Source organism: Manis javanica, chromosome 13 (assembly GCF_040802235.1).
Source record: "Manis javanica isolate MJ-LG chromosome 13, MJ_LKY, whole genome shotgun sequence".
NCBI classification, from domain to species: domain Eukaryota; kingdom Metazoa; phylum Chordata; class Mammalia; order Pholidota; family Manidae; genus Manis; species Manis javanica.
Genome location: NC_133168.1, coordinates 100,644,996 through 100,665,196, shown reverse-complemented (window position 1 = coordinate 100,665,196; position 20,201 = coordinate 100,644,996). Strand labels below are relative to the sequence as shown.

The 20,201-nt window shown below is 64.1% G+C and overlaps 2 protein-coding genes and 1 non-coding gene across 3 annotated transcripts; 2 read left to right on the top strand and 1 right to left on the bottom strand.

The window, feature by feature from the left end:
• The first annotated feature begins 1,266 nt into the window (after nucleotides 1-1,266).
• On the top strand, nucleotides 1,267-8,460 carry GRIN3B (glutamate ionotropic receptor NMDA type subunit 3B). The gene is made up of 9 exons (XM_037018184.2): nucleotides 1,267-1,741; nucleotides 3,247-3,839; nucleotides 4,334-5,366; nucleotides 6,506-6,651; nucleotides 6,735-6,850; nucleotides 6,964-7,115; nucleotides 7,385-7,549; nucleotides 7,633-7,697; nucleotides 7,903-8,460. Exons 1-9 carry the CDS (start codon nucleotides 1,316-1,318, stop codon nucleotides 8,300-8,302), a joined length of 3,096 nt encoding a protein of 1,031 aa, XP_036874079.2. The 5' UTR covers nucleotides 1,267-1,315; the 3' UTR covers nucleotides 8,303-8,460.
• Nucleotides 5,897-16,029, bottom strand: TMEM259 (transmembrane protein 259). Its single transcript, XM_037018182.2, has 11 exons — nucleotides 15,605-16,029; nucleotides 11,656-11,940; nucleotides 11,478-11,574; nucleotides 11,046-11,156; nucleotides 10,637-10,759; nucleotides 10,450-10,550; nucleotides 10,305-10,362; nucleotides 10,109-10,192; nucleotides 9,848-9,980; nucleotides 9,673-9,772; nucleotides 5,897-9,586 (listed from the first exon to the last, which is right to left on the bottom strand). The coding sequence occupies exons 1-11, from the start codon at nucleotides 15,827-15,829 to the stop codon at nucleotides 9,041-9,043; spliced, it is 1,863 nt and encodes a 620-aa protein (XP_036874077.2). The 5' UTR covers nucleotides 15,830-16,029; the 3' UTR covers nucleotides 5,897-9,040.
• A 321-nt stretch (nucleotides 16,030-16,350) lies between these two features.
• LOC118972413 (U6 spliceosomal RNA) lies at nucleotides 16,351-16,457 on the top strand. Its single transcript, XR_005061372.1, has one exon. It is a non-coding gene; the product is annotated as a U6 spliceosomal RNA (small nuclear RNA).
• Nucleotides 16,458-20,201: the final 3,744 nt, after the last annotated feature.

The window sequence follows — 20,201 nt, the reverse complement described above, 5'->3', positions numbered from 1 at the left end:
TCGATCCATACTGCTGGCTGGCATTTGGCACTTCTATTCACCTAATGGAGTGTTTTCCTGTCCCAACACTGGCTCCAAAAGGAGATGGGCTTTTGTGTAAAAAAAATCAGCCAGATGTAGATTCATTCATTAGGGCTGGAATGTTCTCTGCGGAGCAGCTGCCCTGAGGGGGGTCTCAGGAGCCCCCTGGGTATTCTCTCCTCCCCTCCCCCCTCCCGCCTGGGGAGGATGGGATGAAAGAATCCTGTGCAGGGCACTGCCAGGCCCTGGAATGGCTAGTGTTTGTTGAGTGCCTGCTGCATACCAGTGCCCCAAGAAGAACCCTGTGTCATTTGACATGGGGAGGCACAGAGACTTCAGAAGACATGGGGACTGGAGGATGGCAGGGAGCTGTGGCAAGTTGCAGGGCACGGAGAACTATATGACCACACGGCCTTATCTGAGCAAGTTGCCTTCTGTGTGCAAGCCTGTGAGACAGAGAAATGAACGACCCAAACCCAGTCCTGCCTTCCCAGAGCTGAGCTGGGAAGAGGGCCACTGAGTAAGAAAGCGAATAAATGAGCAAAAGATGACAGCCTGTGATGGAGTTACTGTAGGCAGGGGGAACTTAAATGGGGCAGGGGAGGGGTTCGCCTGTCTGGGTGACAAGAAAGGCTTTTCAGAGCAGGGGCATCTGACAGGCTCCTGAACGACGAAGACTTCTCCGATGCACGTTGCCCGCCCACAGCTGGAGGTCAGGAGATCTCCGGGCCCCCATGGGACGTGCCCACCTCGGCTCCTCCAGGACGCACGCGTGATGTCAGAGCACACTCACACGGGTCGGTCTGGGTAGAATCTGCCTCCGACGTGGGCTGTGCGGCCATGGAAGCAGACCGACCCCGTCTGAGCCTGGCGATGTTCCCGGCTGGAGGGGGAGTGGGGACCCCAGGATGGAATAGGTGAGGGTGCATACTGATTTTCACCGAAGTCCCTCCCTGGTGCCAAGCCTCGGTTTTTTCATCTGTGGAATGGGGAAGTGACTAGCCTGGTACAGCGCGGAGAGGGTGTTCAGGGCCGTCGCCCCACCCACCCCCAAGCGTGTGGCCATCTGAGCGTCAGTTGCCCGACTTGGGTGGCGGGTGTCCCCCTAATGGGTCGCTGGCATGCAGGACCGGGAGGGGGCCGGGCCGGGCGCAGGTCGGCGGAGCCTGGCCGGAAGGATGAGCCCGCCCCTCGGGGTGGGGGCGGGAGCGGCTGGGCCGGGCCGGGCTGCGACCCGCCTCCCGCGCTGTGGCACCGGCGTCTCCGCCCCGCGGCTCCCACCGGCAACTTTGCGATGGAGTTTGCTGGGGCGCTGGGGCTCGTCCTGGCGCTGGCACTGGCGCCGGAGCCCGCCGGGGGCCACCCGGAGCCCTGCGGCGTCCTGGCGCGCCTGGGGGGCTCGGCGCGCCTGGGCGCCCTCCTGCCCCGCGCGCCCGCCGCCCGCGCCCGCGCCCGAGCCGCGCTGGCCCGGGCCGTCCTGACGCCGCGGCTGCCGCACAACCTGAGCCTGGAGCTGGTGGCCGTGTCGCCCACCGCGCGCGACCCCGCCTCGCTGGCCCGCGGCCTGTGCCAGGCCCTGGCGGCGCCGGGCGTGGCGGCCGTGCTCGCCTTCCCGGAGGCGCGGCCCGAGCTGCTGCAGCTGCACTTCCTGGCGGCCGCCGCCGAGACCCCCGTGCTCAGCGTGCTGCGGCGGGAGGCGCGCGCGCCCCTAGGCGCCCCGGTACGCACGGAAGCCCGGGAGTCAGGACGCGCGGGGACCGCGGTCGGATGAGGGAGGACTCGGGACTCCGCTGGGGCACAATGACCGGGGGTCCGATGGCGGAGGCCCCGGGCGCTCGGGCCCCAGACTTCTGGACCCCTGACGCAGGGACCTGGCTCCCCGGACCCGGATACCCCCAGAGCGTGGAGACCCCGAACCGGAGTCAGGATCGGGGGCGCAGGGACCGGGACCACTGGGTTCCCAGGCCCCTTGGGTCGCTTCTGGATTCTGGGTGATAGAGCCCAGAGGACGCCCCCTCGGGGCGCAGAGCTCCTGTTTGGACCCTTCCCCTGGCCTTGACGGGCGGCCGCGGCGGCCCCTGCCCTTTGGGTCCAGGCTCCATCCCCGTCCTTGTTCAGGGTCCCCATCCCAGTCTGAGGGCGCCTCTGGGTTCCCAAGCACATGGCCCCCAGGGTGGGGAAGAGGGCAGCTTTGGGGTCAGGGGGCTGAGACCTTCCTCCTGGGATCCTTCAGAGGCCCTGAGGCCAGGGCCTCCCCAGCCACAGCCTCCTCCCTGCCCTCCCTGGTCCCCAGGGCCACCGAGCCACTCCAAGCCCATCCATCCCCCTCCACCCCGTCCGCGTCCTTGGAGTTTATTCTCTCCTGATTCCACACCAAGGCCTGCAGTTGGGCCCGAATAAGTGGAAAATGGGGTGAGGAGGAGAGAAGGGTGACTGGCAGGACTTTGGGGACCGTTGACCCTGCCCCACGGGAAGACCTCTTCCCAGGGCCAGCAGGGAGGGGGCTTCCCTCTCTCCAAAGCTACCTTGAGGCCCCCTCCAAACCCTCCTCATCTTCAGGGGGAGGAGATCCTCACCCTACAAGAGACTTGAGTATCCTTAGCAGGGCTGCCTTGTACCCCCTCCGTGTGGGGGAGGCAGGACCCCAATCTGGGCCTGGGGTGCCCTCTGCTGCCACCTTCCGGAACTGTGCCCCTGCAGTTGACCCGTCAGGGAGTCCTTGGCTACAGGGACTGAGCCGCACCCCCAAGGCTGTCCCCCAGCACCGGCACCCCACCTGGGCAGTACCCTGCCTAACTTAGGTGTCTGGAAAAGCTCTCTCGTCCTTCACAGGCTAAGAGCAATCCAGAACTTTCTGGGTGCCACTGGGCACAGAGGGGCACATCAGCCACTGATTTGCTTGGGAAGTCTGAACAGGAAGGGTAATGGAGTGGGGTTTTTAAGGATATGTGGGAGTTGTTTGGCATGGAGGGAGAAAGGTATTTCTGCTTCAGAATGCGAAAAGCCCCCCGAGTGGGGCACTAGCAGGGTGGACAAAGTCAAGAGAACAGGTCCCAAATGTCAGGCTCTGTTATGATGACGATAGGGAGCCACGGAAGGGTTTAGAGCAGAGGTGGGGGGAGGAGTCAGGCATGCTGTCCAGTCACTGGGTGACATCTATTGATTGATGGGGGCAGGGTGTGGTGGGTGGGCAGGCACCAGACCGACTGCGCTCTCCCTTGCCAGAACCCCTTCCACCTGCAGCTGGGCCGGGCCAGCCCTCTGGAAATGCTCTTGGACGCTCTGGTGTCTGTGCTGCAGGCACATGCCTGGGAGGAAGTCGGCCTGGTGCTCTGCCGCATGCGGGACCCTGGCAGCCTCGTGGCTGTCTGGACAAGCCGGGCTGGCAGGGCCCCAAAGCTCGTGCTGGACCTGAGCCGGCCGGACACGGGTGATGCAGGGCTGCGGGCACGCCTAGCTCTCCTGGGGGCACTGCCAGAGGGTGCAGGCCCAGTTCCGGCAGCAGTACTCCTTGGCTGCGATGCAAGCCGCGCCAGGCGGGTGCTGCAGGCTGCGCCCCGTGGGCCCCGCTGGCTGCTGGGTACGCCACTGCCCGCTGAGGCACTGCCCACCGGGGGCCTGCCACCTGGGCTGCTGGCGCTGGGTGAGGTGGCCCGGCCTTCGCTGGAGGCTGCCATCCACGACATGGTGGAGCTCGTGGCGCGAGCCCTGAGCAGTGCGGCCCGTGTGCACCCAGAGCGCACCCTCCTCTCCACCGCGGCCAGCTGCAACGACCGGCAACCAGCCAGACCCGAGGCCCCAGGCAGCATCCTGGCACCGTGAGTGGGCTGCTGTGGACAGGGTGTCTAGGCCCCGTGTTGGGCTGCCTCCCCCTATGGGTCACAAAAGGCAACAGTATTAGGCACTTGCTGTGTGCCAGGCACTATGTCCTCACAGGACAGGCGACTTTCTGCCTGTCTTGGGGAAGCAGAGTCAGAGATTGGGTTGGGGTGAGGGGGCTTACTCGGGGCGCTTCGGGAGAAGTGAGAAGGAGCCGGGCAAGGCTAGAGGGAGTGAGTGTCTACCCAGTGCCTGGGAGCCCTGGAGGTGGACAGCTCCCCAGAGCCGGGCAGCCCCACCTGGGTTTTGGAACTCGGCAGCCACTCACAGTTCCAGCCAGGCACCTGGTAGCAGCCTCCAGGGCAGGACACCCGGCTGGCGAACGGATCTGGCATGGAGGACATCACAGCATCCACGCTGGTCCCCAGTCTGGGCTGAGAGGAGAGGGGAGACTCTTGTCCTGCCCCTGACATGCACCCCCACCTGCCCCCAGGTTCTTGGCCAACACGTCCTTCCAGGGCCGCACAGGGCCTGTGTGGGTGACCCGCTCCTCACGGGTGCACATGGCCCACCACTTCCGGGTGTGGAGTCTGCGCCAGGACGCATTGGGCGACCCGGCCTGGGCCACGGTGGGCAGCTGGCGGGACGGACGGCTGGAACCCGAGCTGGGGGGCGCTGCCGCGCGGCTCCCAACCCCATCAGGCACCCAGGCCCGACCCAAGCTGCGCGTGGTGACGCTTGTGGAGCACCCATTCGTGTTCACCCGCGAGCCGGACGAGGATGGCCAGTGTTCCGCAGGGCAGTTGTGCCTGGCCCCCGGCACCAACGACTCGGCCACTCTGGATGCACTGTTCGCCGCACTGGCCAACGGCTCGGTGCTCCGCACCTTGCGCAAGTGCTGCTTTGGCTACTGCATCGACCTGCTGGAGCAGCTGGCAGAGGATATGCCCTTCACCTTCGAGCTGTACATCGTGGCTGATGGCAAGTACGGCGCGCTGCGGGATGGCCGCTGGACGGGCCTGGTGGGCGACCTGCTGGCCGGCAGGGCCCACATGGCAGTCACCAGCTTCAGCATCAACTCAGCCCGCTCACAGGTGATGGACTTCAGCTGCCCCTTCTTCTCCACCAGCCTGGGCATCATGGTGCGGGCACGGGACACAGCCTCGCCCATTGGCGCCTTCGCGTGGCCGCTGCACTGGTCCATGTGGTTGGGTGTCTTTGCAGCCCTGCACCTCACCGCGCTGTTCCTCACTCTGTATGAGTGGCGCAGCCCCTACGGCCTCACGCCCCACGGCCGAAACCGAGGCACCGTGTTCTCTTACTCCTCGGCCCTCACCCTCTGCTACGCCATCCTATTTGGGCGCACAGTCTGCAGCAAGACACCCAAGTGCCCCACGGGGCGCCTCCTTATGAACCTGTGGGCCATCTTCTGCCTGCTGGTGCTGTCCAGTTACACAGCCAACCTGGCTGCTGTCATGGTTGGGGACAAGGCCTTTGAGGAGCTGTCGGGGATCCACGACCCCAAGGTGGGCAGCTGCGGAGGCCTGGGGGTCGGAGCCGGGAGGTCTCTCCCTTCCCACCATCTCCTGACCCGAGGCGCAGTGCACGCAGTTGTCTTGAGTATCTCTGTCTCTGGGGGGAGATGGCAAAAATCTAGATAGATGAGGCTTGGAGGAGAGATGCCTGGGGGAACACCAGGAGAGCTGGGGGGACATTTCCCCAATCAGGCGTCAGGTGATCCTCTGGAAGAGGGTGGCATCTGAGGGGTTTTTCTGTAGATGCCAGGGAGTGTTACACAGAGAAGGCACAGCCTGTGCAAAGGTCTGGGGGCAATCACTTAGCTTGCTTCTCTACAGTCTACAAAGTGCCCTGGGTCTGAAAGGCGGGCCTCCTGGGGTTGTGGGGTGCCTGGCCATTCCATGTGTGCACACGGGCAACTAATCAGATGCCTTAGGTCTGAGAGGGAGGCAGGAGAATGGGGCACAAGTGTTCAGGGTGAGGGGTGAGGGTGAGGAGGGGACAGGGGTCTGCAAGCAGGCAAGCCTGGACCCCAGTGTACATAATTTTCTTTTTTTAATGAAAAACTTGGAATATTCCAGCGTAGGGGGGCAGTGAGCGCCATGCATGAACCCACTGCCCTGCAAAGCCCACCACCAGGGTCTGTTCGTCTTCCCACCAGCCGGGCGCCTGGACATTGGGAAGCAGACCCTAGGCCCCTTGTTTTGCCTCGGGCACCCCCGGGGCCTCAGCAACAGGCAGGGGCTCATTCTCCTGGTTGTCTTTCTCTTTTTCACTGTTTGTCTGAATGTGGATCCTAAACATGCAGCCGCCACAGGTGGTGGGAACCTCTCAGTCCAACTGCGGGTCTCGACCGTCTCTCCCCAGAGACCCGTTTGTGGGAGGAATTGTGGGTTTTTTGTCCGTACCGTCTCCCACTGCCTGGATCTGGCTGACCGCGCAGCGAGCGGGGCTTAGCCTGTTCTGCTGCCCCCGCCCCCAGCGTCCTTTGTAAAAAGTGGTAATAAAACCTCGACGCTGCGCTTTCTGACGCGCCAGCCCCACGGCCCGCGCGCTGCAGACGGTCTGCGGTGCTGCGGCGCCGCCCGTCGCTCGCTCAGGCCCAGGGAGGGGAGGGGGCGCCGCGCTGACCTGCGGCCGCCCGCAGCTGCACCAGCCGCCGCAGGGCTTCCGCGTGGGCACCGTGTGGGAGAGCAGCGCGGAGGCCTACATCAGGAAGAGCTTTCCGGGCATGTACGCGCACACGCGGCGCCACAGCGCGCCCACCACGCCCCACGGCGTCGCCATGCTCACGTGAGGCCCCGCGGGGCGGGGGCGGGGGCGGGGGCGGGCGGGGCGCCGGGGTGCCCTTCACTCGGCCCTCTCTGCTCCCGCAGGAGCGACCCCCCTAAGCTCAACGCCTTCATCATGGACAAGTCGCTCCTGGACTACGAGGTCTCCGTCGACACCGACTGCAAGCTGCTGACGGTGGGCAAGCCTTTCGCCATCGAGGGTGAGACCTCCAGGGCCCGTGTTTCTCGGGCAGCGGGGAGGCTGGGGGCGCACAGAGGGCAAAGCTCCCCTGGGGCTGCCCCTGGCCCCAGCCCGACCCTTGACCTCCCCCAGGCTATGGCATTGGACTCCCCCAGAACTCCCCGCTCACCTCCAACCTGTCCAAGTTCATCAGCCGCTACAAGTCCTCCGGCTTCATTGACCTGCTGCATGACAGGTGGTACAAGATGGTGCCTTGTGGGAAGCGGGTCTTCGCAGTTACCGAGGTGGGGCCGAGCCCAGGATGGGGGTAGGTGTGGGGGTTGCTGACCTGCATGGAGCCGAGGCGGCCAACTCCCCCTGCATATATTTATCTGCTTTTGTGCACTCCTACTCATCCCACAAAACCCTAGCTCATGTCCTCTCCATAAAACCCAACCCTGCATCAGAGCCACAGGCCCCTCTCTCTGCCCCAACCTCTGTCCCCACCAGGCCAGGGCTCCCAGAGGGGCCAGCCATTGACGGGGAAGGGCTTGTGCCTCTGTCCCACCCACAGACCCTCCAGGTGGGCATCTACCACTTCTCAGGACTCTTTGTTCTGTTCTGCCTGGGGCTTGGCAGCGCCCTGCTCAGCTCACTGAGTGAACATGTCTTCTACCACCTGGCATTGCCACGCATCCGAAGGGCCAAGAAGCTGCAGTACTGGCTGCACACGAGTCAGGTAAGAGACCTACCACACGGGCAGATGGACGCCGGCAGCCGCCGAGGACCTGACCCCAACACAGCCTCTGTCTGGGCTCACAGAGAATCCACCGTGCCCTCAACACTGGGCCACCGGAGGGGCAGGAGGAGGTGGAGCCGGAGCCCAGGTAAAAGCTCCGGGGATCAGCCCCCATCCCACCAGCTTCCATGCCAACGCATCACACCCCAGCCCTCCCCCGGGGGCCAGATCAGCTCGGTCCCTACCGCCCTCCGCCTCCTCAGGGACACTGACCCAGGAGGGCCCCAGGTAGGGTGCAGCTGCCCCTGCCTTGGAGGGACACTAGCCCAGCCCCACCCATGACCTGTCCCCAGGGGTCCTGAGGAGCAGCAGCAGCAGGACACGCCAGCTGCCCCCGGGAGTCCCGGGGGCTGGACGCCGGTGCACGGGGCCGTGGTGAGGGCGCGCAGGGTGCACTTCCTGCTGGAACCCCCGGAGACCACCGCCACGCCTGCAGCAGACCGAGATGGGGCCGCACCACCCGAGGGCTCCCTCTGGCCCTGCTCGAAGGGCCGCCCACCCGCCTCACTGCCCACAGGTGCCCCGTGCCCTGGCGAGCTGGAGGAGCTGGAGCGGCACATAGAGGGCGTGCGGGAGCAGCTGCGCCATGCCCTGGTGCGGCGCGGCGAGCTCCTGGCCCAGCTTGGGGATGGCACCTGCGGGCCGCTTCACCTGCCCCAGGCCTGTGGGGAGGTACCCAGAGCGGCCCGCTGACCTAGGAACGACTGCCCCTCTGAAATACCCCCAACCTCCGTTCCCCGCCTGCCCCTCCGAGGTGGCCCCACCCGCACAGATACCACGGGGTTGCCATCAACAGTTTATTCTATATACAAACACCCTTTGTACACTGCAATTAAATAGGATGGAATGCGTGCCCCTCTGCATCCCTCACCAAGCGATCTGGTTTGACCGCCACCCCTCCGGCGGGTGAGGGCTGACCCCAGCCCCCTGCTGCTGCCTGCGAGGATGGAGCACACACGTCACGGCCCTGTGCCCCAGGCGGAGCCCTGCCCTCTGGGACCCCAGTCCCAGCGCACGCACAGGGGGGCAGGGGCCGTGGAAAAGGCACTGCGCAGCGTGGAGAACCAGCTGGGCAGCTGTGGGGGCCCCACCCGTGCCCACCTGGCTCAAGGACCCACCAACCCTGCTCCTGGGAGAGCTCGCTCCAGACCTTTCACCAACCCCTTTCAGAACCTTCCATGGGGCCCCCGCCCTTCTTCTGCCCTACTTTCAGGCCTGCCTCCACTGGCTGGCTGAGGGGGGCCCCCACAGGCACGTTAGGGGTTGGCTGAGGGCAGGCCCGTGCTTGGGGGAGGGGCACTGCAGGCAGACCCGGTGAGCCACCACCACCCAAGGCAGGCAGGGCGCCCCCAGAGCCACCAGGCCCAGCCCTCCTGGCCCCCAGGGGCTCCCTCCAGATCAGCCAGGGTCAGAGGCGGTCAGCTACCGGGTTCAGGAGCCGACCTCCAAGGGCGCATCTGCGCAGGCTGTGGACGCGGGGCTGGGCCTGCTCACCGCAGCGGTCGAAGGGGATGCGTCATGCACCGGGGAGTCACTCGTGGGGGTGCGGTCCTGGGGAGCCCGGGGGAGCCCCCCGCCAGGGCTCAGGGGTGTAGCCGGCCGCCGTTCTAGCAGGGAGGCACTCAGGCCAGACAGGAAAGAGGCATCGGTGATGATGGCGGCTGTCTCCGCCATCCAGCCTAGTTCACCACTGGCCGCTGCGGCCACTGAGGCCGCCGCAGCTACCAGGGAGCTGGGTGCCTCGGACACGGGCATGGGGCCCTCACCGGCTCCTGGCAAGCTGGGACCCAGTGCGGGGGCCTGGCCCGCAGCGTCAGGGGTGGCGGCGGGGGCGCCTCCGTTGTTATTCAGGTCGTCGGGCAGCGCGGCGGGGGCGCCGGGGCCCAGGGGCGGGGTCTGAAGCAGCATCTCCTGGATGCGGATCTGCTGCAGGATGGCGGGCAGCTCGTAGTGGTGGAAGAAGTAGATCATGGAATGCTGGAGGGGGAGGGGGCGCGGGGTCAGGCCTCACGGGAGCAGCTCCCCGCGAGGTCCAGGGGGCAGGCGCCGCCCCCGCCGCCCACCTGAATGAAGAGCCAGGAGGTGACCAGGGCCAGGCTGCTGTACTGCCCGTTGAAGCGGTAGTGGTAGGCGTAGAAGGCGAAGTGGTACAAGTAGAAGAACCTGCGGGCGGCACCGTGAGCGCCGTGCGCGCGCCCGCCGCACCCCCTCCCCGGCCCGGCCCTCACGCTCGCTCACCGCAGCCAGTGCCTCTTGCTGGTGTTGGTGTGGCAGCAGATGGCGTCATACTGGTCGGCCAGCCACACGATGAGGATGATGTAGAATGCCGTGGTGGTGTCGTTGAAGAACTCGGACATGATGGCCTCCATCCCTGGGGGAAGCCGGGCGGTTGGGGCGGGGCAGGGGGGAGGGCGGCTGGCTGGGGGGGCGGGGGGGGGCCCGGGTGGGGGGGGGTGCGGGGGGGGCCGGGCGGGGGGGGGGGCCGGGCGGGGTCCTCACCAACGAGGGCCAGGATGACGGTCAGCAGGGGTGCTGCGGGGAAGGCGATGGCCATGTTCATCTCCAGCATCTGCAGCAGGTCCACTGCGGGCAGAAAGTGGCAGCGGGCAGACCGGGTAAGGCGCCCGGCGGCAGGGTGGGGGGGGCATGGAGCCACGGAGCCTGGGGCTGAGCCCACCCCTCCCGGGGGACTCACCAATGAAGACGAAGATCTGGTGGTGGGAATAGCGGAGCAGCATGGACACGCTCAGGGTCTGCAAGCCAGGGCCGCGTGACTTCCGGGGAGGGGCGCGCCCGCCCGGCCCCGGCCACTGCCCCTCGGACCCCACCCCCGCACTCACAAAGATGACCATGATGACGAAGGCGGCCAGGTACGAGGTGCGGGCCATCCACATGCTCACGAAGCGGTAGTGCTCCCCGGACACCACGTTCCGGAGGAAGCCTGCACAGGGAGGCAGTGAGCGCCGCCTGCCCTCCGTGTCCAGCTGCCCGCCCCCCCGGCCCCTGCGCCGTCCTGGGGCCCCGCACCCTTGTTCTCCTCGTTCTCGGCCAGGCCCTTCACACTGGACATGAGGATGTCGTCATAGCCCAGAAACTCGGCCAGCAGCAGGCGGCTGAAGCGGTCACCGAAACACTGGTCCCGCGAGGGGTCTGTAAGCAGGCGGGCGCGAGGGCCGTGTGCCAGGCCGCCCGCCAGCCCCAGGCCGGCCCCCCACCCATGCACACGGACACTAAGCCCAGAGAAGGGGTCGATGGAGGGACAGAGCCTCGGGAGGACGCCTCCCGCAGCTGCAGCCCCCTCCCCAGGTCCCAGACTCAGGTGGTCCCGAGTTACCACCGCCGAGGCCTCTCCCAGGAGACCTCCAGACTGAGGGAAAGGTCTCCCCACGGTGGGGACTCAGGGGCCTGGAGCCTTGCTCAGAGGGCCCAGACTTACCCAGGGTGACCACCATGACGGGGATGCTCAGCCGCTGCCGCGTGGCCTGGGACAGCCGCAGGAAGCCGTACTCCAGAGAGTACTCCACGATGTAGTCGTCCTGGGGCCACGCTGGGGGGCGGACAGGCCTGGTCAGCCCCAGGAGGGGCTGGGGGGCTGCGGCCTGCCTGGGCGCTGCGCTTGCAGGGACTGGCCGAGCTGCGGGAGCCAGATCGCCCGCTCCCGCCCTTCAGGAGGGTCCCTGGGAGGGAAGCCAGGTACTGGGGCAGCTCCCCAAGCTCACGTGCTGCTGACGGATGGGGACCCTGAGGCACAGAGCAGCCACGCTCCCCGGCCGGCATTCATCCGGGCACTCAGACCACCAGATCCCCGGCCCCTCTGGGGACCCCAGGGGCACCGCAGCAGCCCGCCCATCAGCAGGGCGGCGTGTACCTTTAGCGGGCGTCTCAGGGAAAGGGAAGTCCCGGCTGCCATTCAGGGCCTCGCCGCCGGGCGCCTTCAGCACCTTGGGCTCTATGTCCAGCTCGAACTGCGGAGTCCCGGGGGCGGGGTGTCAGCCGCGCCCCCAGGGCAGTCGGCAGAGCACCTCCCGCGCAGTCCCCAGGCTCACCCGGACGGAGCTGTTGGCAAACATCTCGAGGGTCAGCTCCTCCTCCTCCTCCTCCTCCTCCTCCAGCTCCACGCCGCCCGGCTCCGCGGCCAGGCCCGGGGGGCTGCCGCGACCCCCGCCGTCACAGAACTGCAGGAAGACGGGCGCGCGGCTCGAGTTGCGCTGCACCTCCACGCGCAGGATGCCCTCGCGCGGCCACCTGTCGCGCACGTGCTCCAGGCAGTTGATGGGCGAGCGGGAGAAGACGATGTGGATGTAGGCCAGCACGGAGAGCACGAGCAGCGCCTGCAGGGGGGCGGCGTCAGCGGCGGGGCCCCCCCGAAGGGTGGGCTCCACCTCCCCGAGGGCCGACCCAGCCGCTCCTGCCCGTGAGGCCGACCCAGCACCTCGCCAGCTAAGAACAGCCTCCCTCTCTGGCTGGGGGCCCTCTGCACCCCTCCCTGGCTGGCAGAGCAGCGTGCGTGAGCTGCCGAGGACACAGGCAGCCGGGCCAGCTCACTGGGCCACTCCGAGGCACCATTTCCCCATCTATAAAGTGGGCACAGCTGCAGTTCTCACCCAGGGTGATCCTGCCCCCAGGGGACATTGGCTGTGTCTGGGGGACACCTGTGGTCGTCATGATGGGGGTGCTCTGGGCATCAAGTAGATGGGGGCCAGACAGGCTGCTCAGTCCCCCAGTGCCCAGGACAGCCCCATGGAAAATGACCTGGCCCTGAATACCCACCATCATTAGTGGGGAGCCTGCCCTACATCACCCAGCACCTTTGGGTCAACTTGACCTGTGCCTCTTTCACCTGCAGCCAGGGGGCATGGGGTTAGGGCATCGCTAAGCCTTCAGAAGAGCTGGACGGCACAACACTGGACACACAAACAGAAACGGGAGCCAGGGGCACAGCTGGTGCCTCCGAGGGGCCCCATGTGTATGCAGGGTCTCCCACAAGTCAGCCTGCAGGGTCAGAGCCCACAGGGACCCCACCCTCTTGATCCACCCCGGCCATGCTCTCCAGGCCCAGACGTCCAGCAGGAGCTGTGCCCCAGACACCATCCACTCTGGGCCAAAAGGAGAGCAACTTGTGAGGTGCTAAGAAGTCACCTAGAGTGTTGTTGCAGGGTGGCCAGGTGCTGGAGGGCCAGCACTTCCCCAGGATGCATGCGCCACCTGCACTCAGTGTGCAGGTAACCAAACCAAGGTGCAGAAGCTACCCAACCAAGGAGGGGTGGGGCTGGGAGTTCCACCCGGAGAATGCACAGGGCATGGCCTTCCTGGAGGAAAGGCACAGGCCCAGGGGGCTGGTGGCATGATGCACGCACCTTCACTGAGTACCCCTCAAGTCTCCAATGTCACTCTGGGGCCCTGCCCAGCACCCCTCACAGGGTTTGGCCCCACCAGCGTCCTTCTGTCTGAGGCCCTAGGTGAGGTCTATTACCCTTGCCAGAGAGGGCGGGTCCCTGGAGGCAGGACCAGGAGTCACCCAACAAACTGCCCTAGGACCTGGGCCTCAATTTCCTCGCTATGGGACAAGCAAGCAGACTCATTTCAGTCCCCCAAAAGCCTATCATCAATCACATGGGGCAGGGGCAGCCCCACCCATCCCCGCCCACCCAGGCCCTGGCATCTGGTCATGCTCAGCCACTCAGTGGCCCTCCACGCCTCCCCTTCCAGGGATTCAGGAGTCTTGCCAGGACATGGCCTGGCCTGGCCCCCGCAGGCCCTGGGTGACTGCCAAGCTCCGCCAACTGTGAGGCCTGTACTCCAACCTCTCCAGCCAGGCTGGTCTCAGTGTCCTGCCAGCCCCAGTGCCTTTGCATGCACTTTCCCTGCTGCCCACCTCCTTGAGGTCTCGGGCCACCCCATCTAACAGAGACCCTGCCTCACTGTTGTGCCCCACAGCCTCACGGTCTGCCTGCTGGCTGCTGGGTCCTGGAGTGGCCTGGGGAGGCACAGAGGGCGTGTTCAGAGACCCCCACACAAAGCAGGGACCCTGGGTATGCCGCACAGTCCTCTTCTCCATCCTCACAGCAACCCTGAAGAGTACCTGGTCACCCCACTCCGAGTATGAGCCCCCTTACCCTGCAAACATCCATGGACCTAGAGGCCACCAGACAGGCCTGGGCAGCCAGGGCCCACTGCTCCACACTAGGCAGTCCTGGTCTGGCCTCAGTGCAGGGGGAGCAGCAGAGGGGGAAACCGAGGCCAATGGGGTCTTCCAAAGCCCCCTGAAGACAGGCCCTGCCAACACCTCTTGCTCCCCAGAGGCTGGCCCTGGACTTAAGTTCCTAAAACAGACCTTACTTCTGCCCAGCCCTGTGACCCCTGCCCGTGCTGCCCAGGGTCCACAGCCCCTATGTACCCCTTCCCACTCTCTGCATGGTCTGGGCTGGCTCACAGCTGGGAGCTCAGCAAGACAGGCAAGAGGCAACCTGAGGAAGTCGGGAGGGGCCCCCGATCTCTGCAGCAAGCACCAAGCCCCAGAGGCTAGACAGCAGGAAGCAGAGAAGCTGAGCTTTCTGGAGCTCAAAATGGCCTCAGACACCAGCAGCCCAGCCCCACTGTGCAGATGGTGGGGAGCTGGGACCAGGGTCTCGGTCCACCCACGCGGCTGCGCAGACTGAGGGGGGCCTCCTGGCTCCGGCCCACCTGGCACCTGCATCAGGGGCCTCCAACTGGACACGTCTGTCAGGCTGGCCCAAACACCTGATCTGCTCCCAGATCGGTAGGTGGTGGGTCACAGCCGAGGCGGCCAGGACATGCTCACGGGATGCTGAGCTCTGTGGGGAGAGGCACCCCTCGAGTGACAGCCTGTGGACACAGTGGCTCCGTCTGCGGCTGGAGCAGGAAATCCTGCCCACATGGCCTCTGCCCGCTCTCAGGCAGTCCACGGACCCAGGAGCCCCACAGAAGAAGTCCAACTCCTGACCACCCTGCCCTGGCCCTCACCCCACACGCCTTGACAAAGACCCTAAAGCTCGTGGGTGATGTTAGCACCCCGGCCCCTGCATGGCGCCGAAGATGGGCAACAAAGCAGCCATTTCTCCACTGCCTTAGACCAGGCCGGCGACAATCAGAACCACCGCTCTGCTTAGGAACCCAGAATCCTGAGGGGCTGCAGCTGTCACCTGAGTAGGACCCCTTCTCTGAGGGACCCAGGCCAGCACGGAAAAACCTCTGTGCCACCCAAAGGAGGATGGGAAGGAGGTCGGAGCAAGGACCTTCCCTAAGCCAAGAGCAGCAGCGCTGGCTGTGACTGCCACTAACCGAGGTGAGGCGACCCCAGTGAGAACACATTCTCCCAAGACGCTCAGAGGAAAGTGAATCAGGGTGGTGGCAGGCGGAAGGTCCTAAGGAGAGGGGCAGCCCCAGGGGAAAGGGGGGCAGGAGGAGACAGAACTGGGGAGTAGCTTCCCGTGCAGGCGGGTGGTCCTGGGGGTGGTCCTGGTGTGGAGGGCAGCAGCCCTGGGGCCTGGAGTCCCCCAGGACTGGGGTGCTGAGCTGGGACAGGCCGGGGAGGGTGGGAAGGAGGTAGTCCGCGACAGAGGCCCCAGGCAGCAGGGCCAAGGGTCAGAGGGCCGGGAGGAGGTGGCGCCCTGGCAGGTCGGGGCCGAGCTCGCGGTCGGACGTGGGGAATAAGGGGACTGGACGAGGCAAGGATGGGGTGTGGCCTGGAGAGGGCTGGAAGTGCCACCCTGGGGTCGGGACTGGGGAACACGGCCCGCCTGCGCCTCGGGTCTTCCCAGGCGGAAATCTCAGGGTAGGAAGGTCGGGGGTCAGGGTTCACACGCTTAAGTGGAGGGACCGCAAGGGGTCGGGCCAGGTCGAGGTCTTTGCGTCGGGGGGTGGGGGGGGGTTGGTTCAGTGGCTCGAGAGGGGTTGGTTCCGGGTCAGAGGTCGCAGGACTGGGGGAGGGTCCGCCCGCTGGGGTCAAGGGTCGGGGGTCAGAGCCGTGGTCACCTTGAGCAACACGAAGAACTCGAAGAGCCGGCGGAATGCGGGCGGGAAGAGCCGCGAGTAGGTGACAGCCATCTTGAAGAAGAGCGCGTGAAAGAGGCGGTCGCGCACGTTGATGAGCGGGTTGGGGTTGAGGTTGGGGGTGCGAGGCCCGCGCGCGGGGGCCGGGCCTCCGCCGCCACCGTTGGGCCCGGGCGCCGGGGCCCCGGGAGCCGCGTGCTCCGACATGCCGCCCAGCGTCGCGCCCTACCGGCCCGCGGGTCCCCGAGGGCGCCGCCCAGCCGCCATCAGCCGTCCACCGCCGCCGCCGCCGCCGCCGCGCTCCTCACCGCCGCCAGGCCGCCGCCGCCGCCACCGGCGCCATCTTCCGCCTCCGCGGCTGCGGGCGCCAGCGAGTCTCTGCGCCGGCCGGAGCGGCCTCTAAGCCCGCGGAGAACGCTGGGATGCCGAAGGGCGGCCCGCCGTGGCCCCGCCCCTCGCCGGGGAACGGGGTGCGTCTAGCTCAGCATTGGCATATCACCTCCCACAAGGCTACGCGGTTGCGAGACTGAGAACGGACCGCAAAATTGGTCAATATCTGGGGGTTTTAGTGTGATGACAGACAGACGCAGTAAGCGTGATGGTAGGAGCTGTCTGTTTGTATGGCTTTCGAGGCAAGCATGTCAAGTGTCAAGTTTCTCCGAGTGAGCTTAACTGTAAAGTGATTCTACTCGAGACCTTCAAATACATCTGCTGAGACAGCGGGAGTCGTGCTCGCTTCGGCAGCACATATACTAAAATTGGAACGATACAGAGAAGATTAGCATGGCCCCTGCGCAAGGATGACACGCAAATTCGTGAAGCGTTCCATATTTTTCGGTCCTGGCCACGCTCCCTGCCGTCAGACGACCTAGCGTGCTTCACCGCCCTCTGATCGCGGAGGCCGACGATGGGTCGCACCCCCCTGCGTCTCCGCCCACGCGCAGGATGCCCCGTCCCCTGCCGCTATCCTGCAACTGTGCAACCACCCAGGTCAGGGGCGTCTGTAGAGCGCCCGATGCCTGCTCCAGAGGGAAGCGGTCTTGAGGGCGTGTTTCTGTCCTCTCAGCCTCTGCTTCTGCCAGCGGTGACCCCTCCAGCAAACTCCTGGCCTTTCCCTTAGTGGCCCGGGTCGTTCAGGCCGACAGGTTCCTTCTTTGCTCCCTGTCTTCCAGATCTCATCCTCCCTCCCTCCCACCGTCACCTGCTTTGGCGCGTCCTTGCAGCCAAGGAAGTCATAGGACCCAACGCTTATTGAGTGCCTACTGTTTGGCAGATGCATTCACCCCACACTCCAAAGCAGGGCGGGGGTTGGCCACAGCAGGAAGCTTAGAAGGGCCGGAAAAAGGGTCAGGCCGTATGGGGAGAGCGGCATCCCCAGAGAAGGACATTGGACACCCAGTCCTGCTGCAAACAGGTCCAGGGACAAGAGCTGACAGTGTCCCAGGGCTTATGCTGGGTGTTGGGGACTCTGCATTGGTCAGTCCAAGAGGGGTCTCTACTCTCGCAGAGCTCAGGGACCACAGGGAGACTGGCAAACAGCCAGGCTGATGTCCACTCTGGTTCCTGACGGTGAGCATCTGTCTGTGAGGGGTGCAGACACCTAGGCCTCTGAGAAGACCAAGGCATGGGGATTGGGGTGGGGTCTGTTCTGAACTGGATTGGGTGGTCAGGGAGAGAGAAGGCTTTTTAGCTGTGACCTTGCAGGCTGAGAGACCCTTCCAGATCCACCTGATGGATTTCACAATCCTGGAGTCCCACGCCCTGGAGTTGGGCAGACCGGCCTGACCCTGCTCTACCACCACCAGGACGCTGTTATTCTCTTCCTGTTTCTAGGACACCCCACACAGGGCCTGGCATACAGTAGGTGCTCAATAAATGCACACTTTTGAAATGATTATGGATCACCCCCCACCCCAGGTCATAGTTGCAAAGGGAGAGAAAAAAAGATCATTCCAGTGGAAAGGCCAGGCAATGTCCCCTTGACTTGGGGAGTGAATCCAGCCTCACTGTCGAGAGTGTCGTGGGCTCCTGATATGTCCAGGGAGGGCCAGCACGACAGCCACAACGGGCTCCTGAGCATGCGAATGTGGCCAGTATGGCTGAGAAGTGGAGTGTTGTTGATTTATTTTTATTAAAGTGACTTACAGTGAAATAGCCTCGAGGCCAGCAGCTGCCACTGGGCAGTGCAGTCTAGAGCTGACTCCCACGTTGCAGAAAATGTGGCGCTCACAAGTTTTAAGCTTAAACCAAAGCAAGCGAGAAGGGCCAACCACCATGCCTGCCCTTCTGGGGACAGTCTGGGACAGTAGAGGCTGGGCTGGATTTGGGGGGATGCTGTGGGCATCACGTTACTCGTCTGGGGTGTGCCCCGTGGCACTAGGGCAGGGAGCCAAGGCTGGGACCCACCGAGAGTCAAGTACTGGCTTCAGGCGGCTCACTGAGAAGTGACCCTGGAGTTGGGGCCAGAAACAGGGCGGGCAGAGCGGGCAGAGGGAACAGCCAGGCAAAGGCCCTATGGACATTAAGTGGGGCCATTCCTGACCAGGGCTGACAGACCCCCGAGCAGTCACTGTTGCTATTGCTGCTTTGTTCTGAGCTGCGCCGGCTCTGCCTGCTCGCGGGCCCTGCAGGAAGCAGGAAGAACGAGCAAGGCTGAGGTGACTGTTTGCTGAGCACCCCCACCCCCAAGGAGGTACCAAAGTCCCACAAAGGGGGCCCAGCCTGGGGGGGGGGGCTCCTGCTCTGACACTATGGGGACAGGGACAGGATATTGCCCAGAGGTGGCTGCCAGGACAGGACCATGGGAACTTCATCACACCTGCAGCCCCTGTGCCCAACTACCAAGACCACTGGGCACACACCCAGCAGCACCCTAGGCTGAGAGGTTCAGGGGTCCCTGGCAACTTCAGGTCCTCCAGCTGTGGCACCTGTCCCCTGGGCATCACCAAGATCCCATCCCAGAGTGCCTGGAGGTGCCCCCTAGCCAGCCTTGCACCATTCCACATCCCCCCCAGTCTCCTCGGCCGTCAATGAGTGCCAGGAGTCAAGGGTGGAGAGCAGCAGCAGACGCCCAGACCTCCTTGCCAGGTTCCCGGCTGAGGCCAAAATTCCTAAGATTTTGACATCTGTTGACTCAGCAACCCTTATCTCTGGTTACCCTGTGCTGTTCAGACAGCTTTGCACTTATTAACACATTTCAGCCCAATGGCAAACCCAAGGGCAGCGAGAACCCCACAGATCAGGGTGCAGAGGCACACAGCCAGGTAGGGAGTTGGGATTTGAAGCCAGGTCCTGGGGTGGGGGTGCCGAGATGGCAGAACTATACAGAGAGATGTAATTCCCTAGGCAGAACTCTGGAAATATAATATTCTGAGCTTCCCAGGATTTCAAATTCTGGGATGTCCAAGTCTGGATATCTTGGCTTCTGGGAAGCCTCTAGCGAACGGGTAGAGCTGGGTGCCAATAAAACAGATTTGAAGGTAATCTGATTTCTATGTGTTGTGGAACAGTATTCTTTTAATTCTTTCCAATCATTTAAAGATGTAAAAATCACTCTGAGCTCACAAAAATTACCCATTTATTATTTATAGGCAGCGTGTCTAGATTTGGCCCACAGGTTTAGTAATGCTTCACACAACATCTCAAAATATTATCATGTCAACATGGAATCAGTATGAAACTTTATTCCCGAGGTATTTTACACCTCTTTCTGTACCAAGTCTTTGAAATCCGGTGTCTCCCACTCACAACACGTGTCCATTTGGACACTAAGGCTTCCTCGGAAACACCCATCTGCAACTAGATGGCATAAAACTTACATGGAGAGGAAAACGCACTTTCCCAAGTTGTTTCAAACATTTTCAAAACACTGCGTCCAATGTCGGCTTCTGGTTTTAAATCAAGATTAGTTAAAATCAAACTGAAACCTTCACCTGCTCTACCGCACCAGCCATGCGTCCTGTATGTGCTGCCCTGGGGCCAGTGGGTGCAGAGGCTGGCGGTGCAGAGCAGAACGTTTATCTACATCCCATCAGCTAGCACTGGTCAAAATGCTAGCATTTTAATCAACAAGCACTTATATGGCCCTCACAACATCCCAGGTGTTTTTCTGGGCACCTGATGACTATCAACACCTGGGCCCATTTCACAGGTGGGAGGCTGAGGCTTGGAGGCATTGTGGGGCTTGCCCAGGTGGCCTGTGGCTGGGTGGTCCTCAGTCCTGGCTCAGTCTGCTGCCCTGCCCAGCATGCTGGACATGCCGTGTTGGGACCTAGCATCCTGGAACACAGGAGGCCACTGCCCAAGAAGATCTGCTTGGATAGGCACAGGTCAACACAGGGCTGTGGGCAGGTGTCACATGGGACTTCGGTGTCCCAGAGACCCCCAACTCAGGGCAGTGTTCCCTGGGAGTCGTGGTGGCCCCCCCAGGATGAGCACCAGGGCTGGGGTATGACAAGGGAACCATGGCATGTTACTAGCAGCCACTGATACTAGAAGCTGGAGTCCCCCAACTGCTGCCGAACTCCACAGTGCCCTGGGTCCCGTGGGTCCCCATGCACTGCAGGGGGTCCATCTAAAC

What these genes read in the sequence shown, in the direction of transcription:
- TMEM259 (XM_037018182.2), bottom strand. Translation starts at nt 15,829, where the DNA reads ATGTCGGAGCACGCGGCTCCCGGGGCCCCGGCGCCCGGGCCCAACGGT. An exon ending in CCCTGAGACGCCCGCTAAAG is followed by an intron (nt 11,157 to 11,477) that starts GTACACGCCGCC and finishes TCCGCCCCCCAG; the next exon opens with CGTGGCCCCAGGACGACTAC. An exon ending in AGCAAGAGGCACTGGCTGCG is followed by an intron (nt 9,773 to 9,847) that starts GTGAGCGAGCGT and finishes TGCCGCCCGCAG; the next exon opens with GTTCTTCTACTTGTACCACT.
- GRIN3B (XM_037018184.2), top strand. Translation starts at nt 1,316, where the DNA reads ATGGAGTTTGCTGGGGCGCTGGGGCTCGTCCTGGCGCTGGCACTGGCG. An exon ending in CAAGCCTTTCGCCATCGAGG is followed by an intron (nt 6,851 to 6,963) that starts GTGAGACCTCCA and finishes GACCTCCCCCAG; the next exon opens with GCTATGGCATTGGACTCCCC. An exon ending in GGGTCTTCGCAGTTACCGAG is followed by an intron (nt 7,116 to 7,384) that starts GTGGGGCCGAGC and finishes TCCCACCCACAG; the next exon opens with ACCCTCCAGGTGGGCATCTA.